General features: G+C 48.0%; 1 protein-coding gene across 4 annotated transcripts in view; it reads right to left on the bottom strand.

Annotated features, from left to right (window-relative positions):
• dve (SATB1_N and homeodomain domain-containing protein dve) overlaps positions 1-21,694 on the bottom strand; it is a 135,498-nt gene that overhangs the window by 33,204 nt on the left and 80,600 nt on the right. For 3 of the 4 annotated variants that reach the window (XM_022794804.2, XM_022794803.2, XM_086981575.1), the window contains exon 3: positions 157-390. The exons of the other annotated variant lie outside the window; for it this stretch is intronic. In XM_022794804.2, the coding sequence (XP_022650539.1) occupies positions 157-390 (234 nt within the window). The remainder of the gene's footprint in view (positions 1-156; positions 391-21,694) is intronic. 4 annotated transcript variants of the gene reach the window in all.

A 21,694-nucleotide genomic window follows, 5' to 3' on the forward strand; every position in this document is an offset into this window, starting at 1 on the left:
AAATCAGATTTAATTGCAATGATAACTTCGTTTATTTGTCAGCTTCCGTTTCTGCTACGTATTGGTTTTATAAAGCTTCAGCTCTTCATAGATATATTATGCGTTTAGCATCTTCTCTTTCTGTGTCAAGTGCTTAACATCGGGGGGCAAACGTACCTTTAGCTGGTGCGGTCGTTTCACTGTAAACGCCGAGTTTTTCGAGGGCTATCGGCACGAGATTGATGAGTGGAGTATTCGCAGGAACGATAGCGTAACCATCGGTCACGACGCGATTCTCAACGTGCGCGAAAGCTGTAGCGGGCTGCGTCGAGTGAACGGGCGAGTCCCGCCAGCCCTCGGTCGCGCTATTGCTCAGCTCGACGATGCAGTGAACAGGAACTGCTGGCTTACCTGCAACGCATAACATTCAATAAGAACGCCGAGAATCAACGAGACAGATAAGAAGTTAGACAACGACGTAAGGTACTTGTCGCAGCGACGGCTAGCCGTTCTAAGGGTTGTTCAGGGGCCAGCCAAGGAATCATTAGTTTGTTCCATCGCGCACCTTCGTCTTTATCATCTCCCCCCCCCCCCCCCCCCGCATTGTTTTTTGATTTTTTCTACATTCTCTTTCTTTCAGGGACTCTCAGTAGCTTGTCGTCACAGAACCGCAGTTTTTCCTTGAAGGCTATGGAAGCTCCGCCCGACTCGAACTGACGCCGCTTCGTTTGTTGGTTCCAATGAATGACGCCGTTTTAGCATATATATATATATATATAACAATACAGGGTCTGCTGGCACGACTTCCTACCATTACAACACGGCCTGCTTGCTACTGCCGCTAACTAAAGGTGACGAAGATAAGAATCGTTGTGGGGGGGCAGCATAGTAAAATGAACTCGACAGACTTGCAGAGGAAAACTACATAGACGGGAATTAGAAAGCAGCAGGACGAGAGTTAGGTAGAACAGACACATTTAGCACTCAGAGGACATCGACACACCAACAACTTCCAACTAAGTAAGTGAACGAACGAAGGCCCAATGAAATATTCGTGCCTTCACCTCTCCTTTGAAAACTCCATCTTTACTCTCTACGTATGACCCCGACTAGCCGACTCCGTTGGTTCGTTCGGCCAACCTGCTCTTGTCCTCCTGTGCCCCTTCGTTTTTCCCCCGGCAGCGAGTGAGCAAATTAGCTCGAGTAAACGCCATGAAAATATGAAAAAGTACTATTCATTGGCTTTCTTTACTCGAACGAGACGAAAGGAGAACGACAGCGCGACCAGTGAGCTAGCGTCTACCATTGAGATGATGGCGCCGAAAGTGTTGCCTCCAGTTGGGTGTTTCTGTCTACTTAGGATCTGTACAATTTTTCTCGGCAAGTCTTTTCTGCCGAGTTGAGTTCGAAGCACGCGTTTCTTGTTGATTGGTAACGACACTAACCGAGATGGATGTGATGTTCGCGTAGCGCGCGAATGCACCGAAACGATCGTGTTGGCGATGACCAGATTCACTGCGTCGCTTAAGTCACACAGATAGTGCAAAGCATACCGATTAGAGTCCGGCCTACTGGGAAAGTCTACGAAAGGGCAAAGTGTTTACGACAAAGCGCCTGCGTTTTCTCTTAAAGTAATGGGCACATTTGGTTGGCAATTGCCTCCCTCATTGCCGTTGTCGGTGTCACAGGCCAACGCCAAGGAACGCCTCATCGAACGAGCTCCTGATTTCTTCTCGTTCCAGCTGTTCTCGTCATCCACTCAAAATCTCGAGAAGACACCCCAAAGTGCCGTTACTGCCACGTCCCCAATGGAGGATAAAAACTAATTCGGATTACGATTTAGGACAGCAGAGGTGTTCTACTTCTTAAAAGTAGGAGCTGTCATATTCGATCGTGGCGCTAATAGTAAACGATGTTTGGTTTACTAAGTGAGAACAAAGAATTTTGCATTGGAGAAAAGGGGGATAGGTTAGCGTGCAATGTTGGCTTGACTGACGGGTTAGACATTCAGGCGAGAGTTGCGTCGTTTCTAAGGCGTCGCTGCTAATGTACGGTAATGTCGGGTTCGACGTCGCTACAGCGACAGGACACGGGCTATGACCGTGCCATTTCTAAGATTCTCAGATTAATATGCGCAATTACTACCTACTTGTCCGCTGTCGTAGTGCATAACCTATCTTCAGTTGCCTACCTAGGCTGGCCGTATACATATATATATACACGGCTATATATATATATATATATGTCTATTGCTATCTAGATAAAGTGGAACAGGTGATATAGAGGGTATGTACACACTATGTATGCCTAGACAGCGTGTCAATCATATTTTGGATTATGACTCACTCGTCGCACGATATTGTTAGGCTACGGATTTTATATATGGTGAGGGGATTTATGTTATGCGTAAAGAAGTATCATCAACTCCTTTCATTTGTTTCTCATTTCCTGTTTTCATCGATGTATCTATCATGCTTAGCCCGGATAGATAGGTCTGTGTACTTATGATCTATATCCGTGTATCGTACAGGTTCCCTTTTTGAATCATCATTTAGCTACAAGCCCAAGAAGACTTGTTCGCAAGCAATTAGCCTCTATGAATCTAGCTTTATTCTTCTGAAGCACTGAAGGAACCTGCAAGCCATCGTTTGCTTGCCCGCCGGCATGATGCAGCCACTGGACGCCTCCCCGACGGCATCTATTGTATCCATATGCATAAAGGGCTGTTTTTTGTTGGGGAAATAAATTGAGCCTAACAAAAAATGTAGCAATGCACTTGAACTCTAACAACAAATTAACCTTCGCCGTGACCCTTTACGACCTTTTCCCATCCCTTGACCAATAATTTAGTTAGAACGTTTCTTCAGTATGGTCAGCTTCGTTCATTTTATGCTACTCGGCAATATCCAGATCATTATTGAGCGTCTTATTTTTGCCAAACATTTGCCAATGTTTCGGAACTCTCCGAGTTTCACCAAGCGCAAATCATAGTTTTTCAAGGACGGAAATCTGGCTCAATTTTGGGCTTAGGCGGATTTCCTTCATGTCAACTTGTGGAGACCTGACACTGTGACTGCGTGACGTTCAGTGCCGAGTGAAATGTTCAAAGACAATTAATTATTATAATTAAACCTATAATAGGACCTGAATCTCCTACACGACTAGTTATATATGTAATTATAAATTTCGCTACTATAATAAAATAACTAGACAACAAGTAGTTAGTCCTAGAAGATCCCATCCTAATAGTATAATTATTTAGTATATATGGACTTATGCTTTTGAATAAGTCTCATATCTTCAAGATGCTTGACGTTCCCGTTCAAGTCACGAGTTGTTTGTCAGTTGTCCTCGGATGGCTGGACTGCATCCTCCAGACAAGTTTTCGACCTCAGCAGAAGGTCAGGTAAAAAGTAGGTGCCAGATCTGTTGACTGAATGAATGCATGCTTTTTTAACCAATATCCATTTTTAGAGTTCGAGCTTGAAATAACATTTCGTTCTATGTAAAATGAAATTAGGACGGGGCCATGCTGTGACAGAGCGAATAGTTTCAAGTATAAACAACAATAGCCAACCTGATATCTATGAATGAGCAAGCAAATGGCGTCCTTTATTATCAATTTGTATCTTTCGTGTTTCGCTTCCATTTATGTTTACTATTAAATCATCGGCACGGTACCGGCATAAATACGAAAAGTGGTAAATCGGTTGATTGTTGTTGCTCTATGATAAGAAAATGATTATGATGCGTGCTCTCGGCCTACCACACGCGGTCAATAATTCTCTTTCGGCTGAAGGATTACATGAACCGGCGTGCGTGATCGGTACTGTAGACCAGCCGATAACAGCAACGCTGTTGTTTTCGTACGCGAACTACAAAGCTGCTGTTGAACTTGTTCCAAGCACGAACGCAGCACTTCGAGAGGGAGCCTCGAGGACGCCCCATTGACTCAAAATGAACTTCGCCGTGAAGCGTTGGACGACACTTCTTGTCGCGTAGAACTAGTTACTTTCGCTGCTGTTCTTTGGCTTTCCCTGTGTCCGCGCAGGTCCGACTCTGCTCGGCCCCCACTTAGTAGATGCGCCTATCACCATATGGGTACGGAGGGCTCAGCTGCAAAGGTACACTCATTTAACCGCCATGCCGCCGATAGCGCCAGAAGTTGCTCGATGCCAGGTAACTTATTGTAGAGCGATTCGCTAGCACCGGGCCAGCGCGCGACTTCTCCTCGACCGAGTAGTGCTGCCCGCTTTCAACTATTCATGGGAAGGACCGGCAGATATGTAGGCTGGCAAAGGCCGAGAGTGCAAATGATGAAAAAAGCTGGTGGGATAATCTGAGTCACATCGAGGTCCGCTGAATGAGACGGGGTGATGCAAATAGCACTAGAGAGTTAGCGGCAAAAGCGACCAGCGATAACAGCCTGCTGTGAAGTCCTTGGGGTTTATAACCTCAATCCTCTACGAACAGGCATAGTTGAGTGAGGCAAACTGTAGTGATGTGGTTGAATTTGCATCTTTCACTAAAGATTTTACTTCTTCCTCTGCGAATCCTCAGCTGTAGCGTAGCTGCTAACGCCGGTAGAGTAGCTGACGTCTGTGAGTTATTCGAACTCGTTCAAGTACTGCTGTTGCCCAACTTGTGGAGAGGTTTGATGTCATCCACAGTCCATTGTGCTGTAGCCCGTCCTTACCTTTCATCTTGTTTTGCTTCTACTGCTACCATTTGCTGCTGCTGACCTCAAGAAAGCGAGCGGGGCCTATTGTGATTCAAATACCGGCGGTGGTTGAGGTCGGTATTATTACAGTTCCTGCCACTGGTCAAAGTCAGCTAACAACACATCTCAACCAATGGCAGCGGTGACGCTGGAGGGAGTTACGGCGGAGGGGCAGGGACACGACACTGAAGCGCCAATAACAACGACAACTACTTGGTTGCTGGAGTCGACGCGGGCAGACCGCCATCAGCCGAAGCTACTGCCACGCTACAAAGCCAAATTGGAACTCAAGTACTTGAGTCGAATTTCGTATACAAGAGACGGTGAAAGCGAGAGAGTGGGAAACACAATGTGGGTGCGAAAGATAAGGGAAAAATGTTCAGTCGTCGCAGCAGCTTGAATGAGTTTATCAGCTAGTTGTCTCTAATCAAACACTGCATCGTTGATATAACCGAAATGTTAAGTAAACTCTTGATAATCTGATATAGCGACATAGACTCGAATGCGTCTTACAGATGATTGAGCGGTGTCCTTATCCAACTCACATAGGGTATCGACGCACGCGTGCCTGTAACGCACTTTGACAAGAGTAGGTACATGTTTTATTTCTGAATGAAATCTGCTGAACGAAAAATCACTGCCGCCATATAGAGATACGCGCGATTTTATAGTTCATGTAATAATTAAGCTTGCTCCACCAATCCCGTGCCTGTGGGCCGCTATAGTGGTAAGCCGCAAACGAACTGCGAGCGGACATCGTGGCTCAGATCGCTCCCGCTGGCTGCATTATTCCTTTGAAAGGTCAATCATCGTTGCATACTGAGCGCGTTCCAAACAAACTTATCCCAGCCAAGTTGGTCGAGCCGTGCAACTTAAGGCTCTTGCACGCACCCGACCGCTATTGCTACGTGTAATCCAACGCCGACGAAGCGACGCAACTAGGTCCTAGCAGATGGAATTCGGATAATCTCTAGTTGCCACGCTTTGTCCATGCGACGAAAACAGATGAGAAAGCGAGGCTCTTCAACGGGACACTCTCTCTAGAGCGGGACACAAAAAAGAGCAGAGCAAAAATTGTTTGGAAGGCAAGAGTTCCACGAACGAACAAGCGATGGACGAGTGAAGCTATTCGACTTCCAGAGGCGGCAGCCGCGATGACGTAGCTACAATTCGCACACATCATCATCATCATCTAGAAGTCGTCGTTTTCTGTTTGACATCCGCCAAGAGGATCTACAGTGAATTAATCTCGCACAGACACCAGCAAAATCTATGAATGTGCACGGTTTTCACACGGAGGCATGAAAGGGCCGTGCTCATTGTAGGTGTGTAGCACTTCATTTTGACAATGTCATTGTTTGTCTTCTAATGATTATCGCCATCGACCATCGCCGTTAATGGTTGTCAGAATAGTCTATAGATGAAAGGCAAGCCACCCAGCCGACCAGGCCGCCGTCAGGGGGCGCCAGCTTTCGGTCGGTCCTGCTTGGCTTAGCTGGCCAAAAACAGTACAGGGTAGTGTGGAGCAGTGTACGCACAAACCGGCCGCTCGATGGATAACAGCAGGCAAGCAGCAGGAGCACCAGGTCAGACCAGCAGGGAGAAAAGTAGGGGAAGTTCTCCCGAGAGAAATGCTGCGAGGCCGTCGTTTTCCAGGCGAGCAACGGCAGCAGCGCGCGCGCAGGCGAGTTTATCCGGATTATCCTTTTCCTTCTGGCTAAAGTGCCCCCATCCCCGCCTCCCAGCGCGTCACTCCAGTTCCCCGTAACTGGCTAGATAGACTACGAAAGCTACGCGGGTAGAACCCCCCTTCTTCGCCCTTTCCTTAGCTCGTGCCGAGCTTCTTCCCTTTCGTTCCCCCTTTTAATGCACCAATAGGTTCCTTTCACAATTCCTTAGATCTCTGCTCCTAGAGGAGTGGGCAAGCTAGTGAGCGAGCATGGCTCACAGTTGTTCTGTGAGCTCTACAGCTGTGCCGCTGACGCCGCGCCACGGTGGCAGCAGTCACCAGGCGGCGGTCGATCAAGCATCTAGCCACATAAACCATTCCTCATCCAGCTACCCAGGATTCACACAACACTCGAACCGGCAGCCGAAGCTGAAATGCCACTGGAAATTTTTATCCGCTATAGCCGTCACGCACAGGATCCGTTGCCCCTGCGGCGGGGTAGCTAGCCAGCCAGCCAGTGAGTGTGTCAAGCAGCATGAGTTGCACAGTTGTCCTAGTTGAAGCAAGCTGATGTCGTGCTAAGGGCGGGTGGGTGGTTGAGGACCTGTAATCGCCGCAGCAGTGGTAATATACAACCAGCCCTAACATCTATCGCGATTTTACTGACTCGACTCATATCCAGAAGCGAAATGGAGATACATAGAAGGGAGAGTCAAATAGACTTGCTGGTACGAAAACCGAGAGCGAGAGAGACAGGGAGCAGAGGCTAGGTTTCTGCTAACCAGCAGCAGCAGCAGCAGCAGCAGCCAAACCGTAGGGAGGAAACAGGGGCAAACGGCTAGAGAAGCTCCTGCCGCTGCTGCTACCGTCGGCTCCGTCACCAGGGGATGGCTTAAGGAATATCCTTAAAGACAAGTTCGTTCTCGACGTGCCCTGGAAGAAAAGTTGGGACAGCAGTCACGGATGCAATGCTAGCGGCGGCAAGCGACCTAGTGAGGAACCGAGACAGCGACCGACCGAGCGATCCACCGTGAAGGCAGTGGCGGCAGACAGTCGCCGCGATGGCAACGTCACATCCCGTTTTCGGATAGGAGTAGTTCTAGTGGTGCTAGTACTCGGCTTCTTCCTTCTGCCACGAGTATTGGTCTGCTGACTGGGGGGCAAGCGGCAACCGGCGCCACTCCATTCTGCGGGGCCTTGAAGTCCCCTCCTGTCCCTTGGTGCCTTCTTTCCTGAACTCTCGAATAGTTCCGCTTTCCCCGCCTTCCGCATTTTCCCTTTTGCTAACTGCCGCCGAACTGCACAATTCCAAGCATTGCCTTACAGGCTAAAGCTGAACTTGAAGGTTCAAGCCAGAGTCAGCTAAAGGGAGGCAGCCCGTTTCTAGCAGCAGTCGCTACCGTTTCATAGTTTGAACCTCACCCGTCGCGAACTAGATCCAGCAGGATCTTGTATTCCGAGATTCAGATGGGATTTCAACAAGACAGAGAGAATCCTGTCCTGCCTTGCGGATCTTCCTGTGTGGCTAAACACGGCGACGCTGCGAAGCGTCACTGAGTCGGGAGGGATGTCTGTGCAAGTGGGAGGGAGAGGGGCCAGTGGGAAAAGAGCGATGCGCACTCAGACCGGCAGCGGCGAATTCTCTAATCCCTTCGAATTTCAAAAATATCCGCAGGCTCTAACCGCCGGTTCTAGCTTTGCGGGCCCTAGTCGCTATCCCTGCTGCTCTGATCTGTTCACCCTTCGCTTTCTACTGCCGGCAGGTTTTGCTTAGTTTTATACATACATACTACTACAGATATATTTGTAAGTATGTAGCTGAACAAGCATAGAAATTACACGTTTTCTGGACATTCAAATTTGCGCGATAGCGTCTGTGCGCTATACGTGTGTGTGTGTGTGTGTGTGTGTAAAGTTCTCGGATTTTTGAGTCAGCTTCTATTTTGGTTGACGTAGACATCGCTAGAACACCGCTACAATCCGATCTGTATACTATTATAGATATAGTAGCATTATAATTACGACCGTATCAAGTGTGCGTAATAGCTTAAAAAGGCAAGCACGTGTTTTTTTTTTATTATATATATATATATATATATATATATATATATATATATATTGACCTTTCGGAAAACGAAGTCTCAAAAAATAGCGTTTTTCCGATTTGCGGCAGCTGCGCTTAAGAGACATTTGAGCAAACATATTTGTATATGACTTACAAGACTGACTTCGACTTCGACTTGCTGTCACACCTGTACTCTACCTACACCTGATTGAGTGTGCACTCAAAATGGTGCCCGCTACGCGGCCGAAAGTGCTTCCTACTCAGGACGTAGGCTCATTTCATCCGGGCCAAATTGACGACGATGCAGGGTTCTATTACGCCGGTTGTACTTGTCGCTATTCATCTTCCTCTAACTATAATACAACGGAGGCAAAACGTTCATCATCACATTAGAAATGCTGAGTAGAAAGGACAACAGGGCCGTCTCAGTGACCAAGCCATTGACACGGCACCGCCCCAGCACGAGATCGAAGGACGTAGGACGTAACAAAAATTACAAAGGCCAATAGTATAGCCGGCTTAGTTTTTTTCGCCGCGTCGCCGTCTAGGTTAGTCCTGTTGTCTTTTCATCCGTCGTCGTACGTCGCCATCTCGGTCACGGTCTCTGCCGTTGAACGCAACGCCAAAAACACAAACTGAAGGGATGGATGCACACAATATCTTTGAAGCTCGACGATACGACGGCTGCTGGCTTGTGGTTTTCCAATGGGCGAATGCGACGAGAACGGATAGAAGGCCAGCACAGGGAACAGGCAGGACTTCATATCGTGTCCCCCTACAAAGACGCATGACAACGATACAAAATGGAGGCAGCGACAGCGTTTCATTCGTTGTCCCTGCAGCGGCAGACGCCGACATTGACGATCCAACGCCGACGACGCTCGTTTTCATTGAGCATTGCCGGCATCTTTCTCATCTCGTCTGATGCCGCCTTCGCAACCAAAGCTGAGTCCGGCCACGGACAATCAAGTGCCTCCTCAACAGAGCGGGCACGTCTATTGCAACTGTGGGAGGCGCGCCAGTACTCGTATTAGTTTAAGCATTCTCAACAGCAACAGAGACGAGAAAGCGACGTTACCGCGCGAATCGAAGGAAACATTCGAATCAAAGAAAAAGGCGATTCTCAGACGCGTTCTACAGGGACGCCGAACGTCATCTATAGGTCATGTATAGGCGATCACTGACATAGCCGTCAGCTTTCGTTGGATCATAGTTATTCTCAACTCGCGCTTGCTGGCCAATGCACATACTCCACCACTATAGCGAACGACGTAGACAGCATACGCTCTAGCTACAATGAAGAAGAACTACAAATTGGAGACAATTCTCAAATAGAATTAAGAGCCGACAGGATGATAGAGCCAGCCATTTGTCCCGCTCGACTCGAACTGGTATAACCATCACTGTCTACGGCCAATATGATGTCGGGCGGCAACGTGTGGCCACACCTCTATCTAAGAACGTCTCGTGTCCGTCGCTCTGGCCAGATCCAGCTCGATCAAATCGAGAGTACGAAGTCCTTGTTAGTCTATCGAGACATGGAATCGCCATGACCGTTCGTCATCGTACGACACAGTGTTGCTGCCGGCCGAATCAACGTCATTCTCTACGGCGAGAAACAAATACAACTCGATCCATCGGCCGCCATTTACCTCGCTTTACAGACGCTTCGAACAGTTTCGCATCCTCGTTGCTGTTATTGCTAAATGGGCATTTAGAGAGCTCACAAACACTGCGAACAACGCTAATTGGAATCCATTCACTTAGCTACTCAATCGCCAGCGCCGGTAACGTGTCTGCCAGATACATCTTGTACTCCTGACTGCTAGAGTGACTGACAAATTTTTGAAAAGGCCTGCCAAAGCCATGTCATCAAAACGAGATTGCCACCCCACGTATGACCGAATACGAACCATACTAGAAACGAGAGATCGTTCCGCCGTGTCGGAGAGGATTATTTGAAACGGCTTTGCTTCGTGATTGCACTTCCTTTGCCGAAAATATACTACTGAATTGTGGATGATACCCAGATAATGTAGTATGAAGAAAAACGTTTCAGTATCTGAAGAATCAAAGGTAATTGACTGCTGTTAAAACCTTATAAAACGTCATTTGAAGACAACCAAATGCATGTCTACTATAGTTTCTCAATGGCACGTCATAGTCACGATATTGTTCTCGCAACACGTATTACATCGTAATAACTTGTTTTCTGTAATGCTAAATTTATTACAAAAACGCGCCATTTGGTTCTGAACGATGCAAATCTGATATCCGAGGAGAAACATCATCCGACGGCGATTCATTAACTCTGTCGCAAATCTATAAAGACCGAGTATAACAAAGACAATGAAACTCATTGACATATGCGGCCTGCCACTGCTGTTGTTGCCGACAAGGACTTTGTTTGCAAAGCGAAGTACAGGACCAACGCCAAGAAGATTACCAATACGACCGAACCATCTCTCCTCGAACCCTCTGCTCTTTGTCGCTCGTCTTTTGTTGGCAGTCATTTCTGTGTCACTTGTTCAGTTCCGGGGTGAGGTGCCGTCGCGCCAACACTTATTCTAGGGGGTGGTTGTTCCCACAAGGAAGGTTATCTGTCTGTTCCTTGCTGCAGCTGCGTCAACTCCGACGATACCCATATTTCCCAACATTGGACCCTCGGTTCCGAGCAACACCTCTCGCAAGCTTCACAAGGCCTGCGTCTAAAGCGACAAACCTATGAAAGCACCGTACGTTGAGTACCGTGATCTCTTGAAGCTAGTGATGATGACAAGAGATCAGAGGCGCGAGGAGCCGCGGCCACTTTTAAAGGCTTCGACAGGACACCCTTTTGGGGTTGCGAGTTGAGGACGGCTGAACTGACGGTGCTAGCGGTAGCTTGTCACAAGACTGGCGTCTAGCAGACAATTTCCGCTCTCTTCCTAAACCAGCTTTGCCTTCCCTTGAATGGCAAAGATCTCGACCCGACCACCAGGTTAGGTTATTCCTTGATGGCTAGCATCTCACTCCGTAACTCGCGATCCTAGCCTCCCGCGAAATCTTTTGGTCTTGCACTGGGCCGTTTGGTCTGGTTCACTGGTCCGTTCGTTTATACGTAGATGGATCAAGACTGGCAGGTTAAGTTTTGAGGCAAAGTCCGTCTTCGACGTTTGCCTTTTTGCTGTTTCCGTCCCTATGGTCATGTCATCTTCGTTCTTTTCCTTCGATCGGCGTTCGTTTGCTGCCGTCGCCACTCTCTTGCTAGAAGCGCTAAAGAAGGACAAGAGTCGTCGGCAGTTCCTGTCGCAGCAAACTTACCAAACAGTGTACTTTCTTTTTGGTCCTTCTTGTGTGCTCCTGCTTTTTTGTGTTTCTGATTATTAAACAGGGATCATATCTGGGATCGGAATACACGGCATTTGAGCGACAGTGGAGTACTTTCGTCTCGTCTCTACCTATGGCCAGTCGGACTGCAACTAACTGACGGAGGAAGCTGCAAGAGCAGGCCCACTTGGAGTAGTCTTCGGAGCTTTTCGCTTCTTTTGTGACACTCATACCCACTGTGCTTTCCTCCGAACTCCTACCAATTTCCCTAGCTACCCCCCCCCATCCCCCCCGTTTCCCTCTACCCCTATGACCCTCTTCCTAAGTAGATTGCCAAAGCAAGCAGACACCGTACCGACACGCGGTAGGGGCACACTGAGCTGCTAGCGGGGCAAGCGACCCTAGTCAAGGCGCTAGGGAGGCGAGGGCTGAATGAAGTCAAGAAAGACAGGCTTCTGTAACGAAAAGAAGGAGCCTTCTTTCTCTCTGTAAAAGAGGACACTTACTAGTAGAGCATTCGCGAGGCTAGACTGGTTGTCCTGCAGCGAAAGACAGCCTAGAGCCTAGCGAACATCTAACCGGGATCCCCATTCTGTCGACTCACAGTTGTGACGAGAACTGTGAGAACCACTGACAACAAGCACGACCAATTTCCTCATTGGCGCCAAGGTGAGATAGATAGTAAAAACTAACCTCTTGGCGGCCGACAAACTGGAGCCTGTAAGTCTTGTCTTTCTAGGTGCGCTTATGTTCCACTAACAATAAGGAAAACAATGACAACAAGGAAGACATTGATCATTAGTACGTAGAGAATGTCCCGTATATTTTATAATATAACAAATACTTTAGGCAATTCGAAGTAAAACTCATTTATTCATTTAAAAATACATGTAGATTCATATTTGTTAACATAATTAGCCCGTTTCTTCTATATACCGAATGTATCGTCCTCAAATGGATAGAGTAGCAACGTTTTTACGTTACAGAATTTATTTAAGCACAGACTAAATAGAACCGTGATAAATAATGGTAAATAATAAAGAAATATGGCCAAGAAGTGATTCGCGAATGAAACCGGGATAGGTGCAATGAGCTCTAAGAATATGTCTGACGCGGTCGCCGTAAGACGCAGTTCGTACAGTATGGGAAGTCTCATTGCACAACAATACATTGGTGCGTTTTGTTCGTGTCTGTCGCCCCCGCTTGCTTACTCCGAACGGCATCTCGCATAAGCATTACGCAGAAACAGCTGGAGCACATCGAGTGAGACATTCTAAGCAGGGGAAGGGGGCAGGCACGGTGACGACCATGATGCCCTCTGCGGTCCACAATCCTTCTATTGGGCTCATTTTCGGATGGCAGCCATAGATGTGGTTATCAAAACAATTTTGAGAGTTATAGAGCGTGCAAATGTGAGCCGGCGGTTGCGGGGGAGTAAGATAGCTGTAGAAATGAGAAAAAAAGCGAGATAAAGTTCTGTTGTTCCCAGCGACTGTCAGTCGGCGGTATTCAGACGAAGAGAATCCCACTGTCTTAGGTTCTCCCTGTGCTAGGACCCACAGTACCTCAACGAAGCCGACGCAATAACAAGAGCTGCCTTTTGCCTAGAGTTTGCTCGGGTAAGCGAGAGAAGACGAAAACAAGGGGGTAACAACAGCGAGAAGCAATAGCCGCCGCGGTGGCGCTCGTCGAACAAACGAATTCGTCCACTGCCTGACGACGCTTGAAAGCCAATAAGAGAGATGGACAAAAAGATTCTCGTGCCGTTGTTACCGCCGGAGCTGCAAAGCGATGCACATACACATACATATGTATATATATATATATATATATATATATATACATTGAGACGACCCGCCGACGATTGCGCGGAAAACCCTCTTCCATTTCTCAAACTTAGAACCTCCAACTCTACCCCACACCGAGTACGCTCTCCCCTAGAATAAGAATAATAACAATAATAATAAGAGGAAGAAGTGGAACAACCATAGCAGTACAAAGAAAAAGTGAAATTACTCAAAGGCCAGCAGGACAGCAAAAGAGGCAGGTCAAAGAAGGGAAGGCGTAAGAGAAAGCGTCCACTCAGAGCGTTCATAGAAGAACAGTCAAAAACGCTCTTTGGCATTGGAGTCTACTCTTCCTTGGGTCTGAGACGTTCTCTTATTGCGACAATGCTCCCAACCCGGACAGTTTGCCTTCGTCGTTGTCGCCTCGCTCGTCGTTGCCTTGTTCTCCGCAACCCCCGACTCGAAAACAGGCCATATCGTTTCAGGAAAGTTTTAACTTAAAAGTTACTACTGGCGGACTGCAAGCGTCGTTCAAGTCCAATCGAGTTAGGCAAGCTAACTGTGCGAGTTTTATTAACAAATGCTAACAAATAACAGCAGTCGTCCGGCCAAATATAATAGGGACATGACTAGTACCCCGAAACACGAGGCTTGCTTACATACTTGGAGCTGCTGGTCACTTTTCGGACAGAGCTCTTTGCTATGAGCATTCGGTCGCGAGATGTCTCTTCCGAGGAGGAACATCCGTACAAACAGAAATCTAAAGTGATGCATTTCACGTTTGTGCCAGCAAAAAACTATTCCATTTATAAATAGGTATACATATATGGTAGCCGCTAGTGGTCCGTTCGGTTTGAAGTTTCGCGGTTTTATTTCGTTGCCCCATTGCAATAACTTGACAACTATATATAGCCTTACTATCCTCTACATAGTCTTTGGATAGAGACCGCTACGCAAAGGCAGTGCAGAACCGGCATACCGAGTAGGACAAGCTTGCTCGCTCGTGTTGAGTCCTCGGCGCCCTTTCTTCGCGCGCCTCCTTGCAAGTCTTTCTTCTTCCCGGGCCTTCGGTTCATCGACGTTTCCGAGGCCTCTGTTCTTTCCTGCTGTTCCGTACGAAGGCACCGACTGTAGCTGTGATGGAGCCGGGGGCGGACAAACGCACGTTCAAACGAACGACGAATACTGCGAAGAAAGCAGGCACACGACATCAACTGATGAATTCTCGGAGTCCGTTCTCATCATCCTTGTCCCTTTCTCTCTCTATTATAGCTATAAGGGACTATACAAGAAGGGCGTGGGGCATAAGTTGGCTTTGCTAGGCTCCGGTTCGGGCAAGTTTGGTCCTGGCTTTAACCATAGGCGCAAATCTTCCTATAGGCGCACACACGCAGACGCACCATCCCTTTGCCTGTCTCCTTCCCTTCGATGTTGAATCAAGCCGCAAGGCGCCCCACAATGGGGGACACATACGAATCAAAATTGTCGTCATTTGTGCTGCCGTCGGCGTGGCGTAGGGTCAACTATGGCAGCTTCTGTCCTTTTCTGTATCCTTTTTTCTCCTGAGAAAAACAGGCCTAGGCCATATTCTTACTTTATTCTCTATCGTTAGTCTTTTGCTATCTGTCTTGGCATGTTTCTAACGCACTGTATCTCACATCGCTGTTTCACAACGTTACCGCGAACTTTTGAACTTTCGAGCGAAGAGAGCGGAAAGACCCCCGTTTCACCACGTATGAGCGAACAGGCGTTCCAGAGGGGGTATGTTTTCATTGGCCACAGCAGAACACGTTTACTTTTAGAAGGACTAGCTGCGGCAACGGTTACGGCAACGAAATCATACTATGTGCTCTCTAACGTTAACTCTAACACGCAGACGTACACACATACGCACGCGTACAAAAAAATTCTCAAAGAACATTAAACGAGACTTAGAAACATAGAATATAAGCATGTGACCAGATGCAATTCAGAGTTGTTGGCGGCTGAGCGCGTCTGCTTCCGGAAATCAGCTCAACAGCGGTTGCGACACTCGAGCGGTACCAGGAACAAAATTGAAGAAGCCGACATTCGCCTAGAGATGATTCGTAAAAGGGCATTACCGCGGCGCAGGACAAATCTCACTTGGTATTTAACAGCCAATCAGGATACTTTGCGACAAAACGCCTTGCTCGTAGTTGTCGCCGCGGCCATAAGCACAATTCACTGCTGATCATTATCGTAGCTACGTATAATCTATAATACGTAAAAATCATCTTTATGCAATACATTTTGCAATATTCTGTGCCGAATAAATAGCCGATTTTTTTCAAAATCTACAATTTACCTTCCGACACGTGGAAATCATAACAAATTCAGAGAAAGAAGGCAGGCAGATAGAAATTACAGATAGGCCTGAAGGTGAGAGAGGCTGGCCCTTGCTGTCACGGGAGTAAAGTTTGTTAAGAGTTTCGGTAATCGTACGTAGGAAGCGTAACGTTTACGCAAATATGCATACGCTCTGAAATAATGCTACACCTGTTACAATAATACCCACTTGAGCCATCTACTGCATGTTGACGAACGCACGTTTGAACGAATCACGAAAAAACATTTCACGATCTGACAATTGCAGGCTCAGTTTATCCTCGGAACTATCATGAAAACGTCAGGAGACGATATTATTATATCTTGTATATCCAGTTGGTATACAGACAACAAACGAATCTTTTCTAGCATAATACAGATCCAAAGTTGTAAAGTCTAGCAAGTTCTTCGAATTCCCGTTATATCGCACGCTGCATCTCTCCGGGTCGTTCATTTCCCTCAATTATTTGTCAATAGTATTTGATTTCGTCTTAAAAACGACTTCGTTCTAAACGGGTTCTTGGTAATTCGCTTGTCCGCTATGAGCTATGACGACAAAATTTCTCTGTCGCTCCGATCATCGTCTTTTTTTGCTTCCTTACACGCCCAGCGCAATCCGATGTCAGCATTGATCGTCAGTCGAAACCGTGGACATCGCCGCGTCACTGATCGATCCGATCTGATTTCGATCCGTCGGAAAACGGCAACGCTGAAAAGTAGGGGGCGTTTGGCGGGTCAGACCAGTTACTAGTTCTATAACTACAGCAATGCTCCTTCGCTTTTGCCGGTCTCGCTGATCGCCGATCAGTGACACTTCGTTGAAGACAGGCGCCGCTGCCCGCCGCCGCCGCCGCCGGGACCACATTGCTGACAATGCATTTTTATCTAAATATCTATTCTAGCCGACAACGACAAGCGCGCGGTACGATAAGTCAGACTGGACTGACATGTTCGTTTTTAGTTAAAGCTTTCCGTTCCGCTCGAGCTTCTCAAAAACGCAAGAAAAACCTTCTTGAGCTTTCTGCCTTCAGTTCTGTTCGACTCGGTCGGCATTACCTTCAGCTCGCCGGTGCCACTTCATCTGGTGGGGGGCCGTGGAAATTTCGTTGGCAACAGGAGCATGAAGCCCACCGGTGTCAGTGTTGATCAAATTGCCGCAGTTTCACAACGCCGTTCCTGCTTTTGCTGCTGCGGCCTTGTAGTAGCAAGGAGTAGGCAAGAACGTGGGATAGCGACGAATACCGAGAGCATTTCGACACCACTTATCCTCAGCGGCCAGCCACAGCGGCGACCACAATGGCTCTTCGACACTTTTCGATACTTTTGGTCTGATTTCTTCTGCGCCCGCCCCGTAATCAAGCGGTGCCGCGCAGCGACCAAAACGCCAGCAGCAATGGCAGTAAATGCAGGAGCAATGAAATAAACAGCAGCGGCAGCGGCAGCAGCAGCGATTTTCGCCAAAACCGCCGCTACCGCCCAGTTGTTACAACTACTGCCACGACGATAGGCGCCAAAGCACATACTGGTGGTTATCGCGCGTTGCTGGGGATGTTGATACGGCTATTGCTACGGCAGCAGCGGACTATACGCCGACATGGCTCCAGTCCAGGCGCTCGACATATTGGCGACGGAGCGAGAGATCAGTAGTAAAGAAATGAGACTCTCGACTCGAGCCGGAAAAGCCCTGACGGACTCTACCAAGCCGACTTGTGGCCAGGTAAAACGGCTACGAATTGGAAGGTAGGTTAGAAGCGGTCCGCAGTCGTCGGCATGCGATCATCAGTATCACTGCCGGCGTCGTCATCAATCAGCGATTAATGAAAATGGGCACAATTCTAGCTTCCTTCCTTCGTTCGTTTTTTTCCCACTACTGCTTCGACGGCGGTCGCTGCATATCAACTGCTCTGCTTACGGAAAGCGTTGTTAGGCTTCTCTATATTGCGGTCCCTTTCACCTGGCGGCCAAGATCTAGGTTTTAGTGAAAAGAAAGAGGCGATGAACAGAAACGAAGATTTGCAAAGCCTCCACTTGCGATACGGGATCGAGCAGGAGGTCGAGCGGGACCGCGGCCCCATCAGAAGTTGTCAAAACAGCGATTCAGCTTTGCTAAGGGAGAACTTGATACCCACAACGGTAACCACTCGAGCTCTAGTAACCGTTCATCTAAAGAACTGAACCAAGTTGCTACAGATATATTGCACCTACTGACACCGGTGAGTTAGGTTCTAATAAGTCCCACAGTTATTCGGCGCAGACGGCTGTATTGCACGCCTATTTGCGGTCGGGGCACCTTCCGGATATATGGCATAAGTTCAACATCACAGGGAGCGCATAGACCGACACTAGAGCGAGCGCACGGAGATGATGCTCGTATTTTCATAATTGACAGTGTCTGTGTGCGTGAGTGTGCGTGTGTGTGTGTTTGTGTGTGTGTGTGTGTGTGTGTGTGTGTGTGAGCGCGCGCGCGATCGCGCGCGCGCGCGCGTGCGTGCGTGCGTGGATTTCCCCGCCATAAGACCAGCATCCATTTAGAATTGACTGCAACCCAGTTGAGCCGACCACTTGGACTTGCCAAGAGCGCGGCAATCTCATATAATATAATCATATAGTTGTCGACCGAGCAGCTAGCGATTCGTATACACAGACACATATTACGATTTGATGGTCCACTGGGCAATATTCAAAATGTAAGATATCTTTCTTAAAAAGCCCAGAGAAGGTTGATGCTGATGCTTTTTCTGGCGCCGATGCTTTTCACTAGCTGTATTATGAATGGACTGGCATCGGTGGGACCGTGTTTTGCTCCCGTTATAAGCGCAAACCACGCGTATTTCCTATCCGGACGGCGCATCCACTTACAGCTCATCAGCGCCATCCCCTTTCATCGTGAGCGAATAAAACCACTCAAGTGGTAGTTGTAGTAATATTACTATGAGAATCATATGTCAAAAGCAAACCGTACCTCGTCATCCGCCACCGTCTACACTAAACCACAAGCGCGATTTCAACGACCAAAGCAACGACTACCGAAGCTCGGGCCTCGGGCAGAGGACCAACCGGCGCGGTTCGAAAGAAAATAGAAGAAACTTGCCACCAGCGGCGGCGGCGGCGGCGTCGCGCGCTTCCGAGATCTAAAGAATATTCATCGTTATCGTCGTTGTCATCATCGTCGCAAATGAAATTCTCCGCTCGTTTTCCGAATATGAAACGTCAATTGCTTCTGGCCTGCTGCCGTTACGTCTGCTTGCGGCCGCAGCCGTCAGTGGCGCCGCTGTTCGTCGACAACGAACCAATGCGAACCAGACCGGGCTTTAGAAGCAGCGACAGAAGTGGTAGCAACTCGCCTTTTCGTCTCGTCTCATCTGAGCCAATTATCGTTATAGTTACGTTACAATAAAACGAAATCAGCCACACGACGGAGCAGAATAGCGGCAGCGACCGACGAACGACGATGCACGAAACGCAACGAGAAAAACGATGAAAATGACGACGACAGCGGCGGCGGTTGCGGCGGCAGCAACAACGGCAAAATTATCAACGCCAGAGACACCTGCTACGGTAGCAGCGAGGACCATAGAGAAACCGCGAACGTAAATACGTCCGCCATCGAGTAAGTTGCACTGAGTGGCGTTGGTAACTCTGGGCTTTGCTGGCAGCAGCGGCGCCGTTGAGACGAGGTAGAGGAAAAAGATGGACACTGGAAAATAGAGCGTTGATTTCGAACGATAGAAACCGCATAGGCAGGACGGAGATATATGTATTGATGTGCACAGGTGGATAAAGAAATGGGTGCGCGACAAACAGCCGTGAGGACGATGGCATAGTAGCAGCGACAAAATAAGTGGCCTTATTCGTGTGTGCAGCTCTGGGGTGGCCACTGGCAGATGGACCTGAAAGGGTGCGAAGCCGAAAAGAACTTACGCGCCGCACCTGTTATCGTAAAAGTGGATGCTGGAGATAGCGTTTCTGAGAGAGCCGCTGCTGCAGAACGGGCGAACGAGTGAGGGGGCATTATTAATGCAAGGCGCGCTCTCGTCCTTTAGTTTCTTTAGGAACGAAACGAAAAAATAAAGACAAAAAGCAACAATGACTAGCCTAAAAACGTACTAAGCAAGGTGAGTCGCGTGCACCCAGCGGTAGTAGTCTCCGTCCGATGGGACGATGCCTGAGTTAACTGTCACAACGACGCGGCTATAACAACTCTCTATTTCTCGATATTACTCCATTGCGCAGATCTCTTCTCTTTCTGAGTTTTGACTACAACTAGGAAAACTGCGGTTACTTCTATTGCCATTCGTTATTGGTGATGCTCACCACCATCATCACAACGATCATCAGCGTCTCCCGCTGCGAAGCTTACGGTCTGCAAAGGCCCTATTCACCGATTTGATCTATTCCATTTCATACGACTACTTGTCGTCACTCGTTTTTGGCTGTTTCGCTGTTCTCTTCACTCAATGCAATAAATGTCTCGATTTGATGTCGACCGACCACCGCCGCCGCCGCCGCCGCCGCCGCCGCCGATGTTACGGCGGCCACAACAATAACGCATCTTGGATTTCAAGTCGATTTTGCCAGTTCGCGCCGCAGAGGCAGACGCTGCCCGCGAGCCTAAAAGGTGAGCGTCTTAAGCGTCATCAGTTCTTGATCGTTTTCCTTAGCCGCGAGGAACGTGGGCTAGATGCTTATGCTCGTGGTGCTAACAGTGCTGCCCGACCCAATACCCTCGTAGTCATCGCTACAAACAGTTGTACTTCCAATAGTATTAGAAGGCATCGTGCGCGCCGCAATGACATGGCTCCGCACGACAAATCGTTTTCGCCTGACTATCATTTGCTATTAGAGTAGCGCACAGATAAAGGTAAGATATACACATATATATGTTTTAGTGGTCGTAATAATCATAATCGTAATAACAATAAGCGGTCGTTCCATCTGTATATCTTGGCATTTCGTTCCCATTTGCTCTATTTCGATTCTATTCTCACCTCTTATCTTTAACCTTCTCTTCTCCCCGCTTCGTTTGCACGATACGACAAAAACGCACGCGGTTTATGCCCAACATGCAGCGCCGCAGAGGATAACTACACAACAAGTAGGAAGGTGAATACGGGAACAAAGAACACCCCATGAAGAAATTTCAATCAGTTCCCCTTCAAAGAACACCACCTAACAGGAGCTTTCAGTATGACGCTCTCATCGTCGGCGCCAGCGACCAAATCGACAGGAGCCATGGTGCCACAGCATCAACTGTAAGTAGGAAGTGGCAAATGTTTCAGCTTAAATCGTCAACGGTGGTCAAAGCTAAAAAAGAAGTTTTTCTTTTGTCAGCTTCTTACTGATTGGCACGTGTTCATGTACCTTAAAGTCGTCAGCGAGTTACTCCTGTGTAGAACTGGTAACGGCGTGTGAAACACCGGCATCATCGAGACCGTGTATTAACGTACAGATGTACGTATGTAAAATGCAATGAGGCTGATATCGGCTGAGATCGAACTAGTCAAAACAGAATCAATTTAACCTGGCAAACTCTTGTTTGTTTCTAGGGGGGAACCGAGCGAATCGTTCTGCTAGGCTTGGTAAATATTGACATGTAGTCTAATATGTAGCAATCTGTTTATTATTTCATGTTGAACTTAGTCCGTATGTTCAAGAAGGTAAAGCCGTCTCGGATTCTCGACTATGTAGAGCGCGATCCATATTCGTCCCGAGTGGCTAGCCTGAGCTATTACGAGTGTAGTAGGTACGATGTACTACGTATTGACGGCTAATCTTAGGAACACGTTGTGGCCTAGGTTGGAATTCGGACATAAACACGC

Source organism: Varroa destructor, unplaced genomic scaffold (assembly GCF_002443255.2).
Source record: "Varroa destructor unplaced genomic scaffold, Vdes_3.0 BEIS01000002.1, whole genome shotgun sequence".
NCBI classification, from domain to species: domain Eukaryota; kingdom Metazoa; phylum Arthropoda; class Arachnida; order Mesostigmata; family Varroidae; genus Varroa; species Varroa destructor.